This window comes from Grampus griseus, assembly GCF_964374135.1.
Source record: "Grampus griseus genome assembly, chromosome: 12".
Lineage (NCBI taxonomy): Eukaryota > Metazoa > Chordata > Mammalia > Artiodactyla > Delphinidae > Grampus > Grampus griseus.
The window spans coordinates 21,698,217-21,725,977 of NC_139006.1; the positions used below are offsets into that span (position 1 = coordinate 21,698,217).

The 27,761-nt window shown below is 41.4% G+C and overlaps 2 protein-coding genes across 3 annotated transcripts; one reads left to right on the forward strand and one right to left on the reverse strand.

Annotated features, from left to right (window-relative positions):
* Positions 1-2,230: 2,230 nt before the first annotated feature.
* CCDC117 (coiled-coil domain containing 117) lies at positions 2,231-12,836 on the forward strand (the record flags this gene model as incomplete). 2 transcript variants are annotated; one of them, XM_082668095.1, is made up of 5 exons in its annotated part: positions 2,231-2,412; positions 3,089-3,139; positions 9,286-9,510; positions 9,985-10,122; positions 12,392-12,836. In XM_082668095.1, 5 exons carry the CDS (start codon positions 2,231-2,233, stop codon positions 12,627-12,629), a joined length of 834 nt encoding a protein of 277 aa, XP_082524221.1. In that variant the 3' UTR covers positions 12,630-12,836. The 2 variants fall into 2 exon arrangements, with proteins under 2 accessions (XP_082524221.1, XP_082524222.1); XM_082668096.1 differs by lacking the exon at positions 9,286-9,510.
* A 3,456-nt stretch (positions 12,837-16,292) lies between these two features.
* Positions 16,293-22,413, reverse strand: XBP1 (X-box binding protein 1). Its single transcript, XM_082667572.1, is given in 6 exon segments — positions 16,293-18,753; positions 19,060-19,143; positions 19,146-19,205; positions 20,023-20,151; positions 20,979-21,075; positions 22,156-22,413. Coding segments are annotated over 6 exon segments (1,164 nt in total). The 5' UTR covers positions 22,392-22,413; the 3' UTR covers positions 16,293-18,195.
* Between the last annotated feature and the right edge of the window lie 5,348 nt (positions 22,414-27,761).

Below are 27,761 nucleotides of genomic sequence, written 5' to 3' on the forward strand. Positions count from 1 at the left end.
GGAGGCAGGCCTGGATTGTCACGGAAAAGAAGAGATGCTCTCAGTGGCCACTGTTGAGTTCCATAGCCATTCTCCCCAAGTTAGTGTGGGAGACAGTGCACAATGATTCTGTTTTTTTCTTCCAGGGGTCCGAAGCTCCATGTAGTCTCTCTCAGACACATAATACTGAGGCTTTCACTGATTCCCCCAAAGCACTTTTTCCAGGGAATTCAATGAGATGGAGCAAAGCCTAGAAGTTTAAGGCAGGATCTAGGGTCTCAGACCTGGGGCTGAACATTGGCTCCATCACTTATAGCTGAGGGAATTGGGAACCATAACCTGCCTCAATTTCCTTATCTGTAAAATGGGGGCATAAAAGCATCCAATTTAGCATTATTATGAGGAATATTTGACTGTATCTGGGTAAAGAGCACCTGCAAATAGGAAGTACCTAATAAATTATTAATTCTAATACATTGCTTGATAAGGGGCATGCAACTTAGTATAGAATTGTGAATTAATGGATAAAAGAATGAATTTGGATAGACATTTAAGAAATATAATTAGGTGGAAAAGAAGTTTCAGAATAATATATAAAGTAGGACTCCCTTTTATAAATGTATATTTGTATGTCTATGTGTATATAACATCATCTGGATGGATTTTTTTTTTCAGGTGAGGAATGAGTTGACCATTTGTAGAAGTGACCCAGGAGAATATCTTTTATATCCAGTTGAGGTAAGTAGGGTGTTACCTTAAGGAGGCAAAACTGCATTTTAAATGTCAGTAAGAAAACTTAAACTGAATCAATCATATTACATTAGACAAAGGGGTCCATTTACTTTTTCCCAGACTACCATGAAGGCAATGGAAATGGAGAAAAACGAAGAGAAATCTGGAGGCCTTTCACGAGCCCATAGGACTTGCTAACTGATTAAATATGGGGGGGGTTGGTGAACAAAAAAGAGGCATCAATGATGATGCTTAGGGTTTTGGTTAGAAAGAGAAAAGCATCTTCTAACAGCTGAAACTGGCCTGGTACTATCAGGTGGACCCTGGTGTTCCCTGTTAAACAATTTCACAGAACGTCAACATCAAACAGGGACAGAGATGTGACTTCTATGGATCAAGATAAAAGCAAGACCCCTTGGTAATCCTGTCTGTAACCCAATCCTAAACATTGTCCAAAGCACAAAATGACCAAACATCTCCCATCCTGGCCAATGCAAGGACTGTTGCTTCTTTACCAACTGTAGGTTTAGCCTCCCTTCATTCCCCCCACCTTCTAGGAAAGATTAGCTAAGATAACCATAGAATTATCTCTGCTTTCTGACAGTATTAAGTCCAGAGCAAAGCCCTGATTCTTGGACCTGCCCCCAAATCCCCCTGTGACACACAGAAATCCTATAGGAAGCCTTTTCTAACACCCTCTTACTGAGACACTCCCTGACTGCAGTAAGTCAATAAATCCATCTTTGGTCAATTACAGGTGTGTTCTTGGTGGTCTTTGGCTGAAGGGCATTGACTTTGGTATAAGTAACTCAGACTAGATGATGGTGCCATTTCCTGAGATGGGGAAAATGATCGTGATCAGTGGTTATGGTGACAAATTCTGCTAGCCCTTTAGCAAGACTTTGTCTCTGGATGTCCCAGATAGAGCCTGGAAGTCTTGCCAGTCCCTCTCACAAGAGCTCTAAGGTTTTCCCTCATCCTCCATGCTGTTCCCTCTAAGGCATCATCAACTTCATTTACATTAAAACACAGAAGGAATTACTAGCTGATTTTTAACGTGTACTATGTGCCAAGAAGTGTCCTAAGGGCTCTAGATGTTTTAATCCATTTAATTCTCCCATCGGTCTTATGAACATAGGTACTACTGTTTTCAGGTTTTACTACTGAGAAAACTGAGGTACAGAGGTTCCAGAACTTGCTGAGTGAGGATTCGAACCTATATCATATTCTAGGTTGGCCAGGGCCATCCTCCAGCCCCGGAGACTCGGACAAGCAGCCATCTTGTTTGTAGTCCTCAAGGACTTCAACTCCCGGCAGACCTTGCGTCAGCAGTTCTCCACACACAACAAATCCCGGCGTGCCCCGGGCAGCTTGGGGTGGAGGGTTCTAGAAGGCGTGACGTGGGGTCGGGAGCGGGCTCAGAAGCGGGCGCCTCTTGGCAGTCGCTGTGGCAGCCGCTGCCGGGTCTGGGGCCGCGGGCAGCCGGGGCCGCGGGCGCAGCCTCCTCACCTCTCCGGCCATGGCCGCGCTTGGCCGGCCTTTCAGCGGCCTCCCGCTGCGAGGCGGCTCGGACTTCCTACAACCGCCACCGGCTTTCCCCGGCCGGGCCTTCCCGCCGGGGGCGGACGGCACCGAGCTGGCCCCGCGGTGGGAACCCCGCGCCGCCCCGAGCAGCCCGGGCGGGAGCGCGGCGCGCGGACGGTGAGGATCTCGGCCGGCGGGCGGGCGGGCGCGGGCTATTTGACCCTCCCCGCGACCTTCGGCGGGGGCTTCTCAGCCCCAGGTTGCTGATGAGGATACTGAGCCCCACAGTCGGTTACCGTTAGTCGCCTGAGGTAGCAAAGCGCGGGGGTCCGGTTCGGACCCTGGCCCCCCTGCGTCCCGGGAAGTGAGGAAACGGTCCGAGCTCGCCCAGGGCGTGCGAGGAAGGGAGCCGGGTCGAGCCGGGTCGAGCCGGGCCTGGAGCTGCCGTGGGCGCGCACTCGCCTCGCTCCCTCCAGACCGCGGCGGAGCCGCTGCTGCTGTTAACTTTCAGCGCCTCTCGGACATTGAGTTTTCTCATCCGCAACTTGGGACAGAAGTGGGTCCTCCTAGTGGGATCGTAAAATAAAGTGCTTAGCCCGGTGCCTGCCCCGATACGTTTTCCCTACGGTGGTCCCCCTCAATTTATCTCCCCCGGTCTTGACCAAATGAGAAGTTTAGATTTCAGTCTCTATACCTGACTGACCTTGTGACCTGTATATCCATCCCACTCGGCAAGGAAGGGGACCGCTGGTGGGAATGGGGTGGGCAAGATTATCGGAGCCAGAAAGTGGGTGCTGAACGCACCCGCTCAATAAATTTCTCAACTGACTGATTTTCTGGTTTGTTTCAACAGTGTTTCAGTTCACCATAGAAAGAAACACAAGCGAGAGGAGGAGGAGGATGAGTAAGTTTCAGGTGCCTTTTATTCACTTAACGGTCACTTAATTTAACCTATTTTATATCCATGACTATTTGTTTTTAAGTGAAAGTGTGAAACATCAGGTGTCTGAAAGGAGGTCCAAGGAACTGATAACATGGGTTACGTTTTAGAGAACGGAGCTGGGCAGGTCAGAGAGAAACTTGTCACTCTGTGAACAATTGTATAGCTTGGACATGGAAGCAACCTAAGTGTCCATCGACAGATGAATGGATAAAGAAGATGTGGCACATATACACAATGGAGTATTACTCAGTCATAAAAAGAAACGAAATTGAGTTATTTGTAGTGAGGTGGATGGACCTAGAGTCTGTCATACAGAGTGAAGTAAGTCAGAAAGAGAAAAACAAATACCGTATGCTAACACATATATATGGAATCTAAAAAAAAAAAAAGGCTCTGAAGAACCTAGGGGCAGGACAGGAATAAAGACGCAGATGTAGAGAATGGACTTGAGGACGTGGGGAGGGGGAAGGGTAAGCTGTGACAAAGTGAGAGAGTGGTATAGCCATATATACACTACCAAATGTAAAATAGATAGCTAGTGGGAAGTATCCGCATAGCACAGGGAGATCAGCTCAGTGCTTTGTGACCCCCTAGAGGGGTGGGATAGGGAGGGTGGGAGGGAGACGCAAGAGGGAGGAGATGTGGGGATATATGTATATATATAGCTGATTCACTTTGTTATACAGCAGAAACTAACACAACATTGTAAAACAATTATACTCCAATAAAGATGTTAAAAAATATATATAAGCGATTGTAATGTTTGAACTTTGAGCCATGTGAATATTGTTATATGCACAAAATAAAAGAATTCGCAGAAGGCTACGTATTGAAAAGTCTTACACTCCTTGCTCCCAGTTCTCCCCAGAAGTTACCCTTGTTGCCTGTTTCCTATGTCTCCTAAGGAAGATAATGTAAAACTTTACAAGTTTATGACTGTATATAGTTCTGGTTTTTTACATTGTAAGTAAGATACTGTTCACACTGCAACACATCGGATCTTTTCATTTTACTCTCCTGTAGCTTGTTGCATATGGGCACATAGAGTTCTACCTAATTTCTTTTTCAACAGGTGAGTGGAATTCTATTGTAAGGCTAGGTACAGATAATTAACCAGTCTCCTAGTGATGGATTTCTAAGTTAATTCTAATCTTCGTTATTACTAACAAATCTACCATGACCACCATTCTTTTTTTTTAACATCTTTTATTGGAGTCTAATTGCTTTACAATATTGTGTTAGTTTTTGCTGTATAACAAAGTGAATCAGCTATATGTATACATATATCCCCATATCCCCTCCCTCTTGCGTCTCCCTCCCACCCTCCCTATCCCACCCCTCTAGGTGGTCACAAAGCATGGAGCTGATCTCCCTGTGCGATGCAGCTGCTTCCCACTAGCTAGCTATTTTACATTTGGTAGTGTATATATGGCCATGCCACTCTCTCACTTCATCCCAGCTTACCCTTCCCCCTCCCCACCTCCTCAAGTCCATTCTCTACGTCTGCGTCTGCGTCTGCATCTTTATTCCTGTCCTGTCCCTAGGTTCTTCAGAACCTTTTTTTTTTTTAGATTCCATATATATGTGTTAGCATACGGTATTTGTTTTTCTCTTTCTGACTTACTTCACTCTGTATGAAAGATTCTAGGTCCATCCACCTCACTACAAATAACTCAATTTTGTTCCTTTCTGTGGCTGAGTAATATTCCATTGTATATATGTACCACATCTTTATTCATTTATCTGTCGATGGACAATTAGGTTGCTTCCATGTCCTGGCTATTGTAAATAGTGCTGCAGTGAACATTGGACCACCATTCTTTTTAAGTTCTTTGTATATATTTGCAAGTAGGTAAATGGATTCCTAGATGGGAAATTGCTGGATCTTAAAGTATATACATTTTGAATTTTGGAAAAAGTTGTTGCCAATTTATACTCCTTTGACAGTGGGAATGCCTGTTTCTCCATCTTCTCAGATGGAGATTTTTTGATCACCACTTAACTGATAGGTAAAAAATTACATCTCATAGGCAGACAGTCTTAAAAAAAAAAATGAGTAAAAGATTTCCCCAAAGGGGATATCCAAATGACCAATTAAATGAAAAGATGTTTGACCTCATTGGTCTTTAGGGAAATGCATATAAAAGACACAATAAGATACTCCACCACCAGATACTGGAGGGTTCTGTAGCACCAGGAACTCTCAAACACTATGGATGAGTATGTAAATTGCTACAACACTTTGGGAAACAGTTTTGCATTATCGCATGAGTTGAAGATGCACATACCCATTTACCCAGCAGTTCTCCTCTTGGGTATGTACATGTGCTCATCAGGAGACATGTACAAGAAAGTTCATAGCATCCTTGTTCATGATAGCTCAAAATTGGAATGTCCCTGAACAGTACAATGGATAAAGTAAATTTTTTGCTGAGTTCAATTCAGCAAAAAAAAAAACAAAAAAACCCCACATCTATCAACCTAGATGTGTCTTACAGTATGAGCAAAAGAAACATCACAAGAATGTATATGTATACAGTATAATTCCTTCTATATAAGGTTCAAAACCAGGCAAAACTAAAACCTTGAAGATTGCATATCTACATACTTGATAATGTATTTTTTAAAAAATGAAGTGATTACCATAAAAGATAGTATTTACCTACAGAGAGGAGGGAGTAGAGTACCATTTTGGGATTCTGACAGCAGTCTATACCTTGTATATTATTTTCATGGATTTTTTTTTTTTTTCCCCCCTGGTACACGGACCAGGGCACGAACCCATGTCCCCTGCATCGGCAGGCGGACTGTCAACCACTGTACCACCAGGGAAGCCCCTGGATTTTTGTTTCATAATTATTGTATGTACTTTTATAAGTGTAGGCATTTTATAATTAAAGAAATTAGATCACTGTTTAATTTGTATTTTGTAAATTATAGGCGGTGTTGAACATCTTTTAAGCCATCTGTGTTTCATTTTGTGTGAATTGTTCATGTTTCTGCAAATTTTTTATTGGCTTATTGGTCTTTTTCTTGTTAATCTATAAGAAATTTTATTAAGGAAGCCAGTATATTATATATGTTTTGTTTTCTCCAGATTTGTTGTCTTTCAACTTTGTGTATGTTCTTTTTTTTTTCTTTTTTTGCCAGCAGAAACTTTGAATTTTCTCATCTGGTTGATACATAGACTAATGAGACAGTAGATTTGAATGTTGTCTCAGTTTAAAAACACTTCTGGAAAAAAAAAAAAAAAAAACACTTCTGGGACTTCCCTGGCAGTCCAATGGTTAAGACTCTCCGCTTCCAATGCAGGGGGCATGGGTTTGATCCCTGGTTGGGGAACTAAAAATCCTGAATGCTGTGGCGTATGGCCAAAAATTTTTTTTTAAATAAATAATAAAAAACCTCTGGACCAGACAATATTTATGTTCTTTATAGCCTTGGGATTACTGTAGATACACAGGGACCTCTTTGCTTTTATCTTTTGGGGTTCCTTATAGGAGATTATTGAATAAAGGGTTCCAGTGTCATAAATAAAAAGTTTGAAGTGTACAAACAGTTGGCTTTAAAAGTTAACCATCTTTTATATAACTGATTCATTTTTTTGTGAAGCTGAAACTAACATACCATTGTAAAGCAATTATACTCCAATAAAGATGTTAAAAAAAAAAGTTAACCATCTTTGATATACACGTGGAGAGATTGAGGCCCTGAGACTGGACAGTTGGATGTCACATACCTAGAAGTGTGCTGCCCGCCTGCCACTTCCATAGCTCTTATCAGAACTTTAAAGTCTTTTATATCCCATTTTCTTTGGGACTTAATCATCATTGATCTCTAAGTATTTGCAAAGTGGACCTAGAGGCATGAAATAATTTAGCCCAAATTATGTTGGAGATCAGAGATCAGAACCCAGCTCTGATACTCAGTTGCATTTAAAGATCTTTTTAAATATATATATATATTTATTAGGCTGCTCCAGGCCTTCATTGCAGCATACAGGATTTTTTAGTTGCGGCATTTGAACTCTTAGTTGCGGCATGCATGCGGGATCTAGTTCCCCCACCAGGGATGGAACCCAGGTCCCCTGCACTGGGAGCATGGAGTCTTACCCACTGGGCCAGCAGGGAAGTCCCTCAGCTGTATTTAATAGTTGAATTGTTAGATATTCTAGATTCATTCTGCTTTTTCTTTTTTTTTTTTTTTTTTTTTTTTTTTTTTTGTGGTACGCGGGCCTCTCACTGTTGTGGCCTCCCCCATCGCAGAGCACAGGCTCCGGACGCGCAGGCTCAGCGGCCATGGCTCATGGGGCCCAGCTGCTCCGCGGCATGCGGGATCCTCCCGGACGGGGGCACGAACCCTCGTCCCCTGCATCAGCAGGCGGACTCTCAACCACTGCGCCACCAGGGAAGCCCAATTCTGCTTTTTCTTACATGACTTTTTTTTTTTTTTTTTTTTTTTTTTGGCTGTGTTGAGTCTTCGTTGCTGCACGCGGGCTTTCTCTGGTTGCAGCGAGTGGGGGCTACTCTTTGTTGTGGTGCAGTGGCTTCTCGTTGTGGAGCACAGGCTCTAGGCGTGTGGGCTTAGTAGTTGTGGCACGCGGGCTCAGTAGTTGCGGCTCATGGGCTCTAGAGCACAGGCTCAGTAGTTGTGGCGCATGGGCTTAGTTGCTCTGCGACATGTGGGATCTTCCCGGACCGGGCTCAAACCCATGTCCCCTGCATTGGTAGGCGGATTCTTAAGCACTGAGCCACCAGGGAAGTCGAACATGACTTCTTACGTCTATAACTTTTTCTTCTGCTTTCGAAAACGTCACATACTTTATCCAAATACTACAGAAATGTTTGATTTATGGATAGACATTCTTAATACTTTCTTATGAATTAAAAATAATTATACACGAAACATCTCATTTAATAATTGATTCCAGTCAAAAATCTAGGTTCAAGAGAGCATTATTATTTGTCAGATTTTATATTGCCAGAGACTTGAATGTTGATTTTCATAGTCTTGACATGAAATAGAAATTTCTTTCTAAAATACATGCTTCCTCCTTTGACTCTTAGTTTAGAATCAGAAGCTGTGGTAGCCATTAATGAATTTTTTGGTTGCAGAGCTGTGTTCTGGTCTTGAGATTGTGCTTGGTGATGCCTAGGCAATAATGTACTTTTGGTCTAAATACTCAAATAGAGCAGGGCAGGTTGTCTATTTAACTTGCTTCAGGACAGGTCTCAGCTAAACACCAGGCAGGTCATAGTGCTTGCAGATACTAGTTCGTGGTAAGAGCTTGAACAGTTGAATTTCCCTAACAAGGCAGGAGGTTTTAGTGAAAGTGGCAAAGAGGTAGGATTCAGGGTCTGTCTCTGGGGTCTGGTACCCAAAATATCAATACAACTCACCTTACATGACACTTTGGAGGGAGCACTTTAGTTTTCGAGGTCCTAGTTTCCACATGTGCAAAACAAAGAAATTGGATTTGATGAACTCTAAGGTCTCAAGGAAATACAAAATTTCTAGGAAGTGAGGATAGTTTATGTTGCAAGGCAGGAGAAAAGTGCACCCCATTATTAGGGACCCATAGGGCAAATGACAGCCTCTGCCATTTTTGGAGAGAACCAAGAAATCAGCAATATCATTTGCATCTGTAGTACTTGCTGCAGACCTGATGAAGCGAATATTTTTGCCGTAAGGGAATATAGGATGCCTGCAGATTACCTCCTCATATGCCCAGTGTAGTGGAGCAGCAGCAATTTGAAAAAATATGGCTGGCACTGAATTGCTACTTTGTGATTTTTGTATTCTTTACTTCCCACTTGACCTTTCCAGAGCTGAATAAGTAAGAACGACTTTAAATTCCCACAGCGAACACTTCTAATCTGGAAAAGCAAAAATCTTGCAGTTGCAACCTAATTTGACAAATGTCGGGAAGGGAAACATCTCAGGGAGGCTGTGAGAATGACAGAAAAGAAAATGTGTGATTTTCCATCTTGCAATCACACACTGTCAAAAATTAGAGGTTTTTCGTAGAAGAATTTGATTAGAGATGGGGGATGATACACATTTCATTTATATTAGCCAGGATTTTCATTGATTTTTTTTTTTTTCAGTTGTCCAGTAAGAAAGAAAAGGCTAACTGAAGCAGGGCTCTGTGCTGGTCCTAATGACTGGATTCTTTGTGCACATCAGGATATAGAGGGTCATGGAGTAAATCCGTGCACTAGTGGCCTTTCTGCACCTGGCATGTTAGATGTTATTTGTGAAGAGATGGATCAGACAACAGGAGAACCACAATGTGAAGTTGCCCGAAGGAGGCTTCAGGAAATTGAGGACAGGTAAATGGGCAGCATATATCTAGCTGCTTATTATTGTTCCTATGTAACATCTCTACTCTTTCAAGTTAGTCTAATTCATCATTTGGTGATTCCTTGATCCTCAATATATCAGACTACAAAAATCAGAAAGCTCAAAGTATACACTTTAAATGTTAAAGTAAGTTCTTCTCATAGAACTGTACTAAATATTTTCACTTACTATCTCTGAATATTACTTTTTGGTATGAGGGTTTTTAGGGACACATTCTTCAAATTTGATTGCCTCTAATGTAAAACATTTTGGTTAAATGTTGAACAGCTCTTTTGTGTATACTTTTTTCTCTCAGGTATAGTCTCATATTTTACTTGATATTTTGCTGTAGCACCTGTTGCGTTTATCCTTGTTTTTATTTTTTAAATTTTTTCCAATTAATAAATATATAATAGCTTAACTAAATAATTTTTCTTTCTTCCTTCGCTTCTGTCTTTATTTAGAATAATTGACGAAGATGAAGAAGTTGAAGCTGACAGAAATATTAACCATCTTCCCAGCCTTGTCCTTTCTGATACCATGAAAACAGGTTTGAAGAGGGAATTTGATGAAGTCTTTACAAAGAAAATGATTGAGTCCATGTAAGTTTTGGTTTCTGGTTTCCATTCAGTTATGATCTTGGAGGGAAAACACAGTCTCTAGACATTTCCTGATCGCCAACCAAGTGAAAGCATAGTACGTTTGTATTTAGCCCAAGTCGGAGACCTTTTCTTAGTTCATTGGGGTGAGCAAAACGCTACGCAAGCAGGAGTTGGCTGCCTTGTGTACTCAGCCCTGGGTTGTTTTGAAGTCCCAAAATGCACTAATAGTCTAATATTTGGAAATGGGAGGATTGGCAAGAAAGAACCCATTCTCATATGTATATGTGTAGCTGATTCACTTTGTTATACAGCAGAAACTAACACATCATTGTAGAGCAATTATACTCCAATAAAGAAGTTAAAAAAAAAAAAAAACCCATTCTCTCAAATACCTATGATAGGATGTAGGAACCACATTTCAAAAGTACCTTTTACCTGGCTCTCTCAGTTATCTAGGACCACTATTAGGACCTAGGAAACAAAAGTCTCCCAGCAGTCAAAAAAGTTATCACAAAGGCCACAATCCACAGCTCATATTCTTACCTCATAGTGTGTAGCCCCTCAGGCCTTTAGCTCTAAGAGCCATTTTGCACTTAGTTTAGACCCAGTTTGATCAGCTCAGTTATCTGGTTTCCTCAGTCATCAGAGTAGAAACACAAAAACAGCAGAACAGACAAACTCATAGTAGTCAATAGTGACAGTACAGTGTGAGAACAGGATAGGCAACTGGAAAGCAAACATAAGAACCTGAAAAGCAAAGCAGCCTGGAGCCCATTTACCTAAGAACTAATGATAGCCCTGTAATTCTTGTAGTCCTTGAGCTTAGATGATTTCAAGTGGTCATTACCGACTCTGTAAAGTACAGTTGTCTCTTAATATCCATGGGGGGGGATTGGTTCCAAGACCCCCTGCGGATACTAAAATCCAAGGATGCTCAGTTCCCTTATATAAAATGGTCTGAGGGCTTCCCTGGTGGCGCAGTGTTTAGGAATCCACCTGCCAATGCAGGGGACACAGGTTCGAGCCCTGGTCTGGGAAGATCCCACATGCCACGGAGCAACTAAGCCCTTGTGCCACAACTACTGAGCCTGCGCGCTAGAGCCCATGAGCCACAACTACTGAGCCCGCGTGCCATAGCTTCTGAGGCCCGCACGCCTAGAGCCTGTGCTCTGCAACAAGAGAAGCCACCACAATGGGGAGCCCACACACTGCAACGAAGAGTAGCCCCCACTTGCCACAACTAGAGAAAACCACGTAGCAATGAAGACCCAACACAGCCAAGAATAAGTAAATAAATTAATTAATTAAAAAAATAAAATGGTCTGAATCAAAAACCCACAGATACAGAGGGCCAACTGTAGTAGGCAAGTTATAAAGTGCCATTTAGATGTTGCCTAGAAAAGACTTCAGATAGACTTGGTACTCAGTGAGGGTAAGTGTCAGATATCTGAAAAATTCTCTTAGGATACAGTCCCACTGATGCCAGGTAGATGAGGCAGTATTGTCTTTAGACACAGTGGGTTCCACTGCTGCTCGATGTTAGCACACAAGGGTTTTGCATTAGCCTCCTAGCTTGATCTTATAATTCTGACTACCCAGCCCTTAGGGTGGGTAGATAGTTTAGCCAAGAGTAAGCAGGTCACATTGCCCTCCAGCCTAAAACATAGCACTTTCTGCTCTTGGTAGTTTTCCAGAAGCTAGCCTTGTGTGTGTGGGGGGGGGGTGTTCTTCATTGTTTGTGTTTTATTTTTCCTTACTTGCCCTTGGATCCCAGAAACCATCAAACCATCACTAGATGGAGAGGGCAGCGAGGGGGTGGGGTAGGCACAAACAGTGGCTTACTGCAAAAAGCATTATGTTTCATAGCTGTACTAAGCAAAAGGCATACTGAGATATTTTTAGTGTGTTTGGCCAATGTTTCTTTTTCATTTATAATGGTTTAGTACAAGATAGTAGCTCACATCTGCTAATATTAACCACAGTTTAAGAAAACACTATAATAAATCAAGGGCCTCTGTTTTACATGTTGAATGTTTATATTCTAATCACAGCATCAGTACAACCAGTTGGTTTGCTTAAAAATGCATGCAGAACTGTAAAATTTAATGTACTTGAGTGGCCTTTGTAAAGATCAATTTGGATTGTCATAAATCTCCTATTTAATCCCATCCGTTTTTAGATGTTAGGTAGCAAACATTAGTTTTTCAATGTATATCTTTTATTTTCATGTTATAAAATTATTGATAAAAATCTGTATTTTATGTCTTAGGAGCCGTCCTTCCATGGAGCTTGTGCTCTGGAAACCTCTCCCTGAACTCCTTTCTGATAAGCCAAAGCTGTCATCTAATGCTAAGAACTACACAGGAGAGAGCCAAACTAAGCATGCAGCTGCTGGCACTGCCTACCCTCAAAGAACTGAACTGTTCTTGGAACCTCGGCAAACAGGGTTGCCTGTTTACACTAGTTTGGAGACAGCTGCTTGCACAGAAGAAGAGATGGAACTTTAGACACCAGTTTCTATACTAAAGTTGTCAAATTTTAGAAGGCTTATGTGTTCAGTCATGAGCCTGCTTGTACAGTATAGGGACTTGAAAGTTTTGAAACGGGTGTAATAGCTCCACCTGTGATTTGGGGTGGGACTCTCATTTTGGGTAGCCATTTCTTGAATTCAACTTTTGCCAAGGAAACTTGTCTCAAGAGAAAAGCAGTTTTCTAGGGGTCTTATTAAAGGAATAAGGAGTACATTCTGCAAAGTCAAGTATAGAAGCTATATGTGTAAGCGTGACTTTTAAGTCATCTGTCACATTGTTTATATCATTCAGATACTTGAGTTGAAAAAGATGCATTAAGAAAGTAGGATGCTCTCCTACTATGTGTACTTCGACAGTCGAGCCACAACTTCATCTGTAGTTATGAGCTCTGTTTACAGTGGTGACTATATATGATTGGGGAGAAGGAGAAAGGAGGCAGTAGCTTAAGCCTATGCTGGGGAAATTAACAGAGGCTCTGAAACCTGTATATTAGTTGTCAATTCATTGTAGCTATATTGATTAGCCAGTAGCGTTGTGGCTCCCCTCTTTCCCTCTGAAAATGGAATGAAAAATACAAAGAAAAGGTTTTTCCTTTGAGGCTCTTTTGCCTTGTGCTACTGTTGCTCCTTGGTTTCCCTTGCATAATCGATAAGCCCAGCTATTCAGTAATGTTTACAGCTTAATTAACTTTGAGTGATAGTTTAAAAGGTTGTGAGGTAAACCATGTGTGAATTGGCTCTGGGAGAAGCATCCCTCAGGTAATACTGGGGCAGTGCTGTATCAGCTAAGCCCAGCATATAACTTCTGTAGTTAAAAAAAAAGTTGTGCCTGTATAAGCAAGTTGAGTTTTTTAATGTTAATTTAGAAAACAGTGACTGAATAATTAGCTGAGCACATATGGGCAAGTGACATTGAGATTTACTGAAATAGCCAGTTTGCCTATTGTTTCAACTATGGTGCAGTAAGCCTAAAAGTTAGAGAATAGCTTCCTGCTAGCAGGAAATCTTCATCTTGAGGACCTTAACCAGGCTCAAGGCGTCCTCTGAGGGTAACCAGGATTGAAGTTTTTTATTTCTCAGGAAGAGCTCTTCTGCGTGGCAAGGACTCAGTAGTACGAAGTAAAATGACAATTTCTTTAGTGCTACAGAATATCCACTATAACTTATTGAGTGTAATACTAGCTCTTTTATCAGACAATGGGAGACCACCCCAGTTCTTTCTGTTTTGTTTTCTGGGTTTCTTTTGCCTTTGTTGGAATCAGATACCTTGTGTAGAAAACATGGTTTATGCCAAGTAGAGGTGACTTTAGGAGGCAGCTCCCAGGCAATTTTGAAACCCATGCCGAAGTCCCTCCCCTTTTTACAGATGGCATAGAAGTCACAAGTCTGTTAACTGGACTGTTTCTTCTCCTGCCTGTTGTTCCTGCTTTCTCTATTTCTGTCTGGATAGTCAGGAAAAGATTTAATGTTTAATATTTAAACAAAATATTTAATGTCTACACAATAAAATTATTCAAACTTCAAACCAGTATTGAAACAGTTGGAAACCAGCTAATAGTTTCTTAATCTCAGATTTAGAGATGAATGTAAACTGTATTCTGTTGAAACGTGCAAGTGTTTGATTCATGCCGTTTAAAAAACTCCTGCCTCTAGGTAATTGTTAATGGGACCAACTTGTAAAGTTTGTAGCCTTAAACCTCCATGCATTTGTTCTGCTACAGCTCAAAAACATGAAGTGACTGCCTGGAATTTGGAGTTAGTCCCAGTGTTCAGGTGAAGGAGAGGTGACAGCTTTCCAAAGAAGGACCCAAGCACACTAATACTGTCTTCTATAGGGATTGTTGGGCAGGCCTGGGATCCAGGTCTGTACAGTGAACAGGAGGAAAGAAGAGCTCTGAAACAAGGCTCAGATACCACGGGTATATGTAGGAGAGAACTAATAAGATTCTGTTAAGATCCAAGCAGAACTTGTTTCAGAAGTCATTTTACCTGACATGATCATTATTTCTGCAGGAAACATGGATGTTCAATGCTCCTTTTTAAACTTTATCCTGCATATGTTTGTACAAAAATTGTCGTCTTCATCCATGTGGTGCTTGCTCATCTGAGCCGTCTCCACAGTCCCCATGCCTCTGCTTTGTTTTTCTTTTGTAGAGTAAGGCTTTTGCTTTTGCCTTAAGGTTTCCCTAGGGAATTAACAGGTCTTCATTTTGTACAGCTTTTGCAGCATGGATCAAACATTGGCTTACTATGCTAATGTGTGAAGAGAAAAAATTATCTAAAGCAGGTGAGCTTTAATGAACAAATGTGTATTTTCTCTGAGTTTGATTAGGGTGTGTGTGGTTTTGTTTTTTTTTATTTCATATGAAGAAAGTTAAGTGCGGTTCTCACAGATATTAATCAAATAAAAATTGCTACTCATTCTTGAAAAGGTGCAAATGTAAAATTTTAAAAATGAGTGGAAACTAGAACCATGAGAAAAATGTTCACCAGTGGGTTCATTAATTATTTTGTATCTGGAACTTGGTTTTGTTTTTTAATAGTGATAAGGATGGTGGAGTACTTGGAAAGTTGTGGAAGATGCTGTTAATTTTACTTTAAAATGAGAATCTGGTGTTTTTGTATTTTGTTTTCAATAAAACTTAAGTGTTTTGGACTATTTGAGATGTTGTGTTCCTGCACTTAAGTAAATGAAATCAAGTTTGGGACCTTTAAAAATAGGGAGTAGGAAAGTTCCTCTAGATGTCCAGTTACATGGTCATTCCTTTCTTGAGTTGACAGGTCACTGGGTGGCGGTATTGCGTGCATATTTACAACCATTAGTTGATAAATGTGGATCCCTGATTTGTGGGCAGGCAGAGTTTGAGTTGCGGCTACAGAAAACTCAGGATATTGTTTTCTTTACCAAAATTTGGAAATCATAGCTAAAAGTTATCTTTTTATAGATTTGTAAACTAAGCCTAAGTAGATAGTGACAATTTAGTATAATAATCCAATTCACCAGGTCCAGGGTTCCTACTTGACCAGTGGTCTTTTTACAGCAATACCTAACATGTTTAGGTTTCACTGAAATAATCTACAATAAAGTATGGTTCAGGCAGTGTAACTTTAAACTCCTTGAGGGAATATAGTTTTGTATGTATCAGTTTGGTTCAGATATTCTACTAGTGGCATTTGAGAGATGAGCTACATGCAGTTATGTGGTGTTAGACTATATAGCTCCAGCAAGACAGGAATGTTGTCTTTCAGCGACTGGTTAGTGGGTAAACAAGCCAGTCTTCCTGTCCCTAATTAACTTTAGAAGTTAGTTAGAGGGTAAAGATTTAATCTTAGAAGATTAGAATTTGATGCCATAAAATATTCTTGGAGTAGGAGGTATTAATTACCTCTGCCTACAGTTCTGTCCCTACTTTGCCTGCTCCAGTAACACACCTAGTAGAAAAGCAGAGAAGCACACATTGGTGTTACAAGGCCCAGGGAAATGGTGTACAGGTATCTGTCACCTGCTGCTTTGAGTTATGGACAACCTTCTGCATTTAACAGAAATCTTGCTTTGGTTTTGCAGAGAAAGATGTTTTTATTTCTAACCATTCCATTTAGTGTTTCAGTATGAAGATAGGATATCCTGAGTGTTTAGTAATTTTCACCCATCTGTGCAGGAAATGAAAACTCAGTCTACACAGGTTGTGTCCTGTGTGTTATTCCTGTTGTACAGCTGTTTCTTTCACGTGATGTCATTGAATGTAAATTAGTTGAGCCCCAGTCTTCAGATGCTTGTTCTATAATGTTGAAAGCTAAAATGTATCTGTAATTACATCTGCCTACACAATCCCTAAATAGATTCTCAGCACTTGTTTTCAGTTCTAGAAAATCTGGTGATCAGGTTTTTAATTGTGGGGCAGCTGGTGGATTGTTCTTACACTTACAAAACAGAAACTCAGAGATTAAGCAAGTTTGCATTGCCAAGTACTAGGATTGGGCTCTGGTTTCAGCAACCAGGGACCTTAGACTCTCTTGCCTACTAGTATGCTTGTGGACACGCCCCCAATCACACCAAAGGCATTCCCTTGTACTTGGCTGTAACCATAGCCTGCTTTGCCTTGCTGCTGGGGATTCTTCGAATCCCATCTCGTTTGGTCTGCTCACTCACTCTGACCTCCCCAGAGGTAGTCAGTAAACACTGGCATAGAATGCTGGCATGGGTAAAATAATTTCTATAAATTAGGGGACTCCTTTAATATCTTGTAAGTGGATTCCCAAGGAAAAGATGCACCTTGGATGATGAGGTTATCAAGTCTGTAGTTTGGGGGTTGTAACAGATTCATTCTTTTGTGAAACATATCCTAGAGTGTATATAATTCTGTAAGAGATTAAAACCCTTCCAAAGTGGATTTGGAGATAACAGTTAACTTTTGAGTGCTTGGGACGGTGCCTGGCATATACTAAGTGTTTATAATGCATCGTCTCTTTGAATCCTCTAGCAGCCTTTAGAGATACTATTATACCCCTTTACAGATGAGGAAATAAGTGGTAATTTATGCCCAGGGTTACCCAGCTGAACTGGTGGCAGAGTTGAACCCAGGGAGTTGGAGTCTAGAAAATCCTCTTAATCTCTATAATAATAGCAAAAGTATTGATATTTAATGGCATGTCCTTCTCTAACATGTTAATAGCAAAAGTTGTTAAGTGTTCTAGCTCTGCCATTTACTAGCTGTAATACTGGTCAATTAGGCTGAAGAAACTGTCTCAAATATAGTAACTGCTCAGTGTTTACTTCAGGCAGCCAGGAATTGAAGCAGGCAGTAATTAAGGGGGGAAAGCCTTCAGTCACTTTAAAAAGTGGCATGCTCACTGAAGTGGGATAAATCACTACCATGGCAAACAGTGAAAACCGAGAGAGAATAACAACAATAAGACTTGAGGTTCAAGAAGGAATCAAAGAACAAAGACACTGCATTGTACTTTTTAACTGAACAGGTAGTTTTAAATAAATGGAGAAAGCACCTTCCAAAAGTTACACTAGCAGGGAAAGATTCCATCAAGCATTTACATAGTAAATTTCTATTTTACAGAAGATTCTTGATCTTTACTTGAACTGTACATGATGAGGGAAAAGGAGCCCCCTCAGGTAGGTGTCCTCTCTGCTTGCAGAAGCAAACTAAAGGACCTAAGATCAGAGGCAAGCCTGGGATGCCAAGATGGGTAAAGAGAAATGATAAAGGGCCATTCGTTAATTCCATGTCTAAGACACTTTTCTAGTGATGCTTACGTAAATACTTTAGGGCAAACCACTGCCCTTAAGATAAAGGTACAACCTCAGAATCTCTAATTCTGGATTATAGTAATGTATCTGTGTACCCTGGACTGCTGAATGTCAAAAGACAATACTTGGGGTGACCTATGAGGTTTGAACAAATACTTTAGAGGAATTCTCTAGGACCATACACCCTCTACTTTGGCTTTCTGAATGAAGCACAGGCTTCTGTGCTATATCCTCCAGCAGTGTAATAGTCAAGAAAAGGGCATCAGTATTGGATCACTCCTTAGACACTAATCAGCTGGGGAAAGAGTTCACTGGCAAAAGTGTCCTCCCAGGAATGGTCTACACCAAGCAGAGAGGACATGTCACTCAAGGGAGAAGGGGAACCCTCATAGCTACAGTCACTATAAGCATCCAGTAGGTAGGAAGATGGCTTCAGGCAGTGGCTGGTTGAAAGCAGATCTGAGATACCCAGCTCTGGAATGAAGTCATCTTCTACAAGTTCTTCCTTCACTGAGACAGTGAATTCAGGGTGATCTTTCTCTGAGGGACTGGAAGGTGCTTCCTCAATTTTCACTACCACATTAGCTTGGCTCTCTGTCTCAGAGGGTATCTCTAAGACTAGGGGCTTTGTATATATGTGGTCAAAACGAATCAGTTCATTAATGGCTTCCAGCTTGGCTGATGACGTCCCCAGGGATGGAGAGGGGGGTACGGGTAAGGAACTGGGTCCTTCTGGGTCGACTTCTGGGAGCTGCTCCAGGCTGGTAGACTCTGGAGAGGGACATCTGAAGAACATAACTGGGTCCAAGTTGAACAAAATGCCCAACAGGATATCAGACTGTAAAAGGAAAAATTAAATGGAGTTCAACTATTAGAATGCACTGAGAATCTACCTTAGTGCTAGGTTCCAAAATGTAAATTAATCATTAGGCTATAGGATGACCTCCAGGACCCACCAGACCCATTTATCTATATTCCACTCCATGTCCTAAACCACCTGGAAATAGGAAGGTAGTTAATGTTCACCTCCAACTCAACCGAAACTACCTTCTCTGCCCTCATATGTCTGGTTAGGGATGTCAGGCATCAAACAAATGGAATTAAATAGTTATACACCTCTTTAGTAAACCTGAATAAGCCCTACCTCAGAGTCTGAAGAGTCAACACCGTCAGAATCCATGGGGAGATGTTCTGGAGGGGTGACAACTGGGCCTGCACCTGCTGCAGAGGTGCACGTAGTCTGAGTGCTGCGGACTCAGCAGACCCGGCCACCGGCCTCGCTCCATTCCCCTGGGAGGAAAGACCATAGTGAATGAACAGCTCCAACAGCTGAGAGTCCCGAGGGAAATACTTGCCAGGAAGCTGTGATTCTTGACTTTCAAGAAAGCTAGAAAACTATTCTTTAGAGCCGAAACCTTTCCCTTAAACCTTTGTTATTTCCATTTTCTCGAGCCCTCCTCAAGAAGAGATAAGAAAAGGAAGGTAAGACTAACTTCATTGTGATTTTCTGTACAATGAAACATTTTTCTTCCCCAAGCAAAGATTCAGGCAGGACCAATATTCTTAAATAATATCTTACTTATATTCTCAATAACGTTCCTAGTAATAAAGTTCTATAGTGAATTTCAGCCCAGAATCTTTTTGGATAGTAATTTTTTTAAAAATTTGTCCTAAACATTATCTTCTGAGTAGAACTGCCCTACTGTCAACCTTAGACCACTTAAGTATTATCACTGAACTTGCCATGATTCGTAAATTAAAACCCATACATCACTCTTCTATCAGAAAGGTGTCACTATCACAATGAATCCCTTCTCTTCTCAATCATATTCATCAAAGAACCACTATAATTTCAGTAGCATTCAAAGTCAGGTTTGACTGGCTCTCTTATCCTGGTTCTCCTTAATGCTGGCATGGTAGATATATCTTGTCGACTACTGGCATTTGTTAGTACTTGCTCTTGGAGAGTCATGTAACTTATTTTAATTATTAGGACTTAGTACTATTCGCTACACTCTTGAAAAATGAATAAGTATCATTAAAGAAAGAGGTCATGTCACTTAAAACCAGTTCTCACATACGGCACCAAATAAAGGACATGACTTACTTTGGTCTCTGCCTCCTCTTCAGTCACTAGGGCATCCATCCCCAAGCGCTGTCTCAATTCCTGGTTCTCAACTATGAGGCCATGAGTTTTCTCTCGTAAAAGCTGATTTTCTAGCAAAAGTTTTTGGTTCTGGAAGAAAGTTCAGAAGAGGCTATTAAGACATCTAATTCCTTCACTTAAGAATCCACCTCACAGCGTTTCACTACAGTAGGTTTCCTTTCCTTCTCCCGGGTCTTTTGGAAAACTCTATGCTTATGAAGTTGTTCACAGTGGGTATTAGAAGGCAAGGTTATAATTACAAAAAAAAAGCTATTTAGGAAGTGCCATCTCACGGGGTCACATATAACACAATGCCCCCAACTACTAATAGAGACTTCAACAAAGAGTGACTTGTGGCTTTAATTTAGTGACTTGTGGCTTTTAATTTTAAATATGACATTTAAAAAAATCCTATCTTGAACTGGTGGGTAATAATAAAAGTGGTAGTGGTGGGCTGTAAAATCAACATGTTAAAAAAAAAGAACACCACAAATATGCTTATGTATTCAAGATGTGTAACTGGCAACAATTTAAGTTTAGGTAACAAGTAGACCCTAGAAGGGGAAGGGAACCGTTAGTGGACTTTTGGATAAGCCAGAAAAGGTCTCAACTTTAAGCAATGATTTCCTATCTGCTTTTACTAATTTTTTAGTACTAACTGATAAAACATTGTTGTAATGTTGTAATTCACCAGCTTTGAGATAGAGCTAGCACCAAATGCCAAGAGGGTCAATCATTTCTGCTCTCATCAAGCTTCACCACTTAACCAACTACCTATCTACCCTAACTTAGATTAACTAAAAGTTTAACTTTTAATTATATGTCCAATTGTCTTCTAAAGGAGATGAAGCAACCATTAACCAAGGGAAAGATATACAATGGATAAAAGATACGAGTTAGGCCTTAAGTATTTTTACCTCTTCTTCCAAATCTACCACTTGTTGCTCCAGCTCACTCATTCGAGCTTTCTTTCGGTCTCTGGCAGTCTGAGCTGCTACTCTGTTTTTCAGTTTCCTGAGAACAGAAAGAGATATACCACACTGAGTCATCTCAAACCTTATTTATATCTTTATTTGAAAACTTGGCCACCTGGTGCTTTCATTTTAATTTACAGTATAAGGTAGACTAATGGTAAAATACACTTCAGGCTCCTCCCCTCAAGAAAACAAAACCAAAAAAAAAAAAAAAAATCAGCCTTCTGTGGATCTAGCTTGAAGACCTACTTTACTCTCCCCCATACTGAGTCATCCACCTCCGTCTCATCCCTGGCCACAGCACAAAGGCTGGACACAAATATTATTCACCTTGCATCATAAGATATTTCCTCCTCCCCTTTCTACTCCCCCGTTGCTTCCTGACTCCAATCCCCTCAAACAGGATCCAACCTGGACTGATTAAATCTAGTAAAGGCTGCAATCGCGCTAGAACATAAACCCTCCCTCCCTAAACCCAACTCAAAAGAGGGAGAGGCTGATGCGACTTTCGCCCTGGTGCTGAAAGCCTAGGCCCGTGTCTACTCCAGGAGGCACTTCATAAATCACACAAAGCACAATGATCATAAGAGAACTAACATTTACGGAGAACTAAGTACTAGGCATTTCTCAATCTCCCCAGCAGCCTGAAGTAGATACCATTTTAAGGATGCAGAGGCTGAGTTTGACTAGTGAGCCTTACAGCGCTCCCAGCCCCCTTCAACAGCTGACATTTCAGTTCCGTGCGCCTCCAAAAAAAGTAGGTTAACCAATTGGCTTCATGTCACAGCCCAAGTTCAGAAAAGCTGACCACGGGTTTGTGGTCACAGCTAGAGGGCCTGGAACCCAGGTACCCTGATACCCAGCTCTGGTTATCTCTAATCAGATAGAAAAGAAGTAAATAAAAAAGGCCTGCGGAGCTCTGGACTCCACCCAGCGCGGTGGATCTGCTAGTCCAGACTTCCTGCCCCGCCCCGCGCCACGCTGGCACCGGAATGGCCCGGCCACCAACGCCTGAGCGCTGCGAACGGTCAGCGCGGCCCCAGGTCCCTGTCTCGCCTTCGAATTCGGTCCCAGACCCCAGGCCCTCGCCCTCCGGCTCCGCGCCTCGACCCTCGCCCACCTCCGCAGCGCCTTCTCCTCGGGGCTCAGGTGCGTGAGGCGCTGTCGTTTGCGCGCCTGGGGCGGCCCCCCGCTCGCCGCCTCCGGGCTGGCCCCTCGCTGGCCCGGCACCATGACCGGCAGAGCCCGGCCGACCGGGGCTCCGGCGGCGGCGGAGGCGGCGGCGGGCTGGCCGGACAGAAGCAGAACTTTGGGTGCCCCGGCGGCCGGGCTCTGCGCGGCTGCCACCACCACCATAGCCGGAGCGTGTCTACGCGAGTACGCGTCTCCGCCGCCCAGCTGGCCGGTCCCACCGCGCCCAGCCTTTCAACGATCGTGGCCCTCCGCGATTGGCCAGCGCCGAGTGACGCAGGCCTATCTTGGCTCCCATTGGTCTGGCCAATCCGGAGGGGGTGGGGCCAGGGCGTCCAGCGTGGCGGCCACGGTGCCGGGCATTTTTCGCCGGGGTGACGGGTAGGCGTAACTCGGCGCTGGGAGGGTGTGGGGCACCGGAGGGCCGGGTCTAGGGAAGCCCCGTGCTTGTGAGGAAGGGTCCGGAGCCAGGCGGAGTTTTCTCAATAAATGGAATTTCCCCTTTAGGCTGACGCAGAGTTTAATTCCAAACCGAGAGATTTCCAGACCAATTTTTACGGAGACTAACAGATTTTTACCCGCTCCTGACAGAATTGTATCTTGTGCGCCACTTAGGGCCCGGAGCTGAGCAGAAAATCGAAAGACCAGCGCGAATCGGGGCTTGGGTTAGAAAAAAGCCTGCAAAGAAATTCCGCGAAATAAGTCTTTAGGGAATGAGATAGCGCGTTTTAAAACTAGGTTTAACTCATAGTGAAGGCTTAATAAACCTTACGTGGTGTTCTCTCAGAGTGGCAGGAATACGTGTAATTTCATTTTTCTTTGCATCTCTAAACTTTCTGCTATGAGCGTACATTATTATTATTATGAAATGAAAAAATGGCATGTATAAGACATGAGGGGAGGTTCAGGGCTCTTGCCCGCGTGTTGCGGCGCAAAGGGGCCGGGAGGGGGGAAGGGGGACTTGTGAAAGAGGGGCCTCCGAACGGTAGCTAGGGACCAGTTTAGACACAGGAATATTAAAATGGAGAAACCCGAGGAAACACCCCACACGGGCATTTTCACTTTTTTGAAGCAAATTACAAAATGTTAAGTTCCCTAGAATTACAAAGCAATACGTTCTTTAATAAGTAGTTACTGCTTCCTCAATGCCCAGCACTGTTCTAGGTTCTAGGGATGCAGAGATGAGTAAATCTCCTAGCTGGTGGTTGGAAGATATGCAAAAAGTGAAAAGATAGAACCCTTCCAGGTAATTCTTCGGTGTTACTAAGTCAGGTTAGCTCTTCAGTTATATTTTGGTGGGAAAAAAACAGTATGGGAAGAAGGAATGAATGAAAGCAATTCAGTCTTTCGATATATAGGCCCTTTCAAGGGCATAGTTTCCGTCATTCCCAGGACTGGACTGTGAGCCTCCTATTATTTTCTTCTCCAAATTGGCAGAGTAAATCAATGACTTTGTTTAAACTGAGCTGGCCCAGCTCAGGCCATCCTGAACACAGGCTGCTTCTGTGGACTGGGAAAGAGATGGGGACTAATCAGAGACCAGGACAAAACAGCCTGCCTCCTTTTTAACTCCCATCAGCCTTGAGCTAGCTGGGTCCTAAAGTGCCTGCAGGGGTGGGAGACTCACTACTGGCCCTGGGACCTTTGGGGAGAATTCTTCAGAATACCTTCTGGTTGAGACCTACTCGTTCCTGTTAAAGGACCTTGGAAAGCTGTAAGAGGTTCTGAGAAAAGTCATGTAATTGTCATGCAGTCTTTAAGTTAATATTTGTGAATGCCAAAAGAATGTCTGGCACTGTGTAAGAAATCTCAGGGAAACTAGAAGAAATTTAAATCATTTAGACATAAAAAGAAAATGCATGAGGCCTCTATTAGTCCATCATGGTGTAAATGAGTAACCATAAGGAGAAGGTACAAGATGCTGGGGCAGAGGAGAAAAAGCCAGTGGATTGCATTTTAGTCTTGGTTAATTGGGTAGAAATGGAATGTTGAAATCGACTCCCCCAGCTTTGTTTTCAAGGCTTTCATCTTTTTGATAAACATGTTAAATCATACTCAAAAACAGTAATTGGACCCAGTGCAGATTGCTGTCTGTGGAATCGTGAACACTCGTGTCCAAACCTTTAAACAGTTTTATATCCTCTCTGTAACACTACTCTGATAATTCTTGCATCAGATGCCAGTAATATTTTAAAACAGTTACTAGGCACTTGTGATAAGAGCTATAAAATGTATAAAATACAAAGTTCTTAGTCTTTGTGAAATGCAAGAAACAGTAGAACATTAAGTCTAAATAAGTAAAAGAACTACACCAAACCCAGTAGCAATCTGAAACTAAAATTCAAGAACTGATCTCTAATATGGTAGCCACTGACCACAGGTGGCAATTGATTCTTTTTCCCACCTGTCTTTTTCACAGTCTCCATTCTAGCACTCTTCACTCACATCACTCATGCTTAATCTTCCCAAGGTGCACTGCCCTGAGGTAGAAAAATCTCTGGGGCTTCGAACAAATAGACCAGTCAAGCTATTGGTGATGAGATTGAAAAAGGAAATGACCCTCATCACTGAGTATCAATCCCTTTCCAACTCCATTGGTTCTAATTCCTTGTTTTCAACAAAATTGATGGAAGATAAGATTGAGTTGTCAGCTGGGACTGGAATACAATAATTTTTAATAATAGGTCATTATGTGACTTGGCTTCTAACTTAAAAGATGTTCAAACAATTGAAGGACATCGTTATAACAAAATGCCTTCCTTCCCCATCCATTTAGTTATACGAACAATGTTTTGGGGCACTTTTTTTAATTAAAAAAAGGAATAAAATTAATGCTGAATCCTGCCTCACTATAGCAATAAGTATTGTTAATCCACTGATACATGGTGCAAAGATACATTTCCAATATTTTACTCTCTATGTTTAATAATTATCAAAATTTGGAATATTTGTTGTTTTGATAAAATTTGTACTGATTTTAATTGTTATGGTAGCTCCATGTAGAATAATTTTTTATGGTTTGAAGAAAGCTTTAAAATATTTAAATGTGTATATTTTTATGCAAGGTAGCCTATTGGGTAATCAATAGTAGACTTTTAAACATAAAACTATATTACATTGAGATAAAAGTCTGTAAGGAAAGTAGAATGGAAATATAACTTAAGAAAGAGAAATAAGGGAAGTTTTCTGGGTCTTAATAAAGAGCTTGTTGATTTTTTTTAACTTTTGATTTTGATATAATTTCAAACTTACAGAAAAGATGCAAGAATTGTACAAAGAGTTCTGGCAGACTCTTCACCCAAACTTTTTTTTTTTTTTTTTTGGCTGTGTTGGGTCTTCATTGCTGCACGTGGGCTTTCTCTAGTTGCGGTGAGCAGGGGCTACTCATCATTGCAGTGCGTGGGCTTCTCATTGAGGTGGCTTCTCTCGTTGCAGAGCATGGGCTCTAGGCACACAGGCTTCAGTAGTCATGGCATGTGGGCTCAGTAGTTGTGGCGTCCGGGCTTAGTTGCTGTGTGGCCTGTGGGACCTTCCTGGACCAGGGCTTGAACATGTGTCCCCTGCATTGGCAGGTGGATTCTTAACCATTACGCCACCAGGGAAGCCTGCCTCATGTCTTTTCTGATGTTGACATTTTTGAAATGTATGGGTCAATTATTTTGTAGAATGACCCTAAGTGTGGGTTTGTCTGATGTGACCTCATGATTTATGTGTTTTGGGCAGGAATACCACATAGTGATGCTGTTTTCTTCTCGGTGCATCATATCAGGAGGCAGGAGATGTCAATTTGTCCCATAACCAGTGATATTAACTTTTACCAATTGGTTAAGATGCTGTCTCCTAAAGTTAATTAGTAACTTTTGTACTTATTAATAATACCTATTTTGACACTGGGGTGTCATTGCTTCTAGGTTGTCTCAGTGGATAGAACTAGGAAATAATATTTGTATATATATGTGTATACATACCCACATAAAAAGATATAGAAATATATAGATGTTTGTATGTCTATACCTATTTTTATATCGATCTATCTTATATATTAAAAACTCATGAGTGCACACCAATAACTCCAACTCTAATTCAACACCAAAGGGTTTGTTCTAGCCTTCCCTCTTTTCATGATTTTAACTCTGTTCTCTGACAATAAGGAAACAGATGCCTATTAAATTCTCATGTATACAAATGTATGTAATTAATCTATTGGCAATGGCTGGTTGAATCCTTGGCCCCAGAATATGCAAACCTCCTCACCCCAGCCAGCTATTCTTGGCCAAATCCTTGACGCATATTTCCAAATGTGTGATGATGGATGGCAAATAACTGGTATTTCGATTCCATTGAACACAGCTAATAGAGTGATACAAAAGTTTTACTTTAAAATGTCAATACTCCCAGTTGCATTAGAAATGACATCCATTGCAACGAATATTTAAGCTTATCATGAGAAATTTTAGATGTTTAAAATGTGGGGTGTATTTAAAATGTGGTATCTAGTTTTACTAAATTATTTTAGGGACCATGTGAACAAAAAAGTTTTAAGACCATTGTAGCAGAAGAATAGAACCAAACCATTCGGAGAGAGAAACAGAGGACAAAAGTGAGCCAGTGAGAGACAGAGAACAACAATCATTCCAAAACATATAAGAAAAGAGGAAAACACAAGAAACATGGTAAGGAGAAAACATGAAATAACATGGTAGGAATACGTCCAAATATATAAATAATCAAAAATAAATATGAATGGATTATATTCCCTTCGTAAAAGAAGGAGACTCTGGTTTAAGTGAAAAATCCAAATTCCAGCTATATGCTGTTTATAGGAAATACACATAAAACTAAACAGCATAAGAATGGAAAATGGCTCACCAGGCAAATGTATATAGAAAACAAGCATATGGAGCAACATTTGTATCAGACAAAATAGAATTTAAAACAAAAGCATTTAAAAAGCACAAAGAAGGGTGTTTCATGTTGATTAAAGGCACAAGTTATGAGTCATGCATTTTACAAACATAGTAGCATAATTTTGAAATGTATAAAACAAAAACTGAAAATAAATAGTGAAATTGACAGATCCACAGTCACAGTGGGAGACGAATACACCTCACTCAGAATCAACCAATAGAGCAGACAGGAAAGATGTGAATAGCACAATTAACAAATATGATCTCACAGAGAACTTTCCTCTCCACCAGGAACATGTACAACATTTGATGTCATTTTACTCTTGCAGAGTGAGATTGATCTTTGTGCTTCAGGGTTTAGAAATGGAATTGTTTCCAAGTTTTAGCTTTTATGAATACAGCTGCTGTGAGCACTTGTGTACAAATCTTTGTGTGAAAAAAATCTTTGTATTTTCATTTCTCTTGGGTAAATATTCTATACCCATTGGGGAAACTGCGGGATCACGAGGTAGGTGTATGTTCAACATTTTTAGAAACTGCCAGCTTCCCAAAGTGGTTTTATCATTCGACATTTCCACCAGCAACGCAAGGCATTCTTAGACTACTATAACAGATTGTTATTTAACTC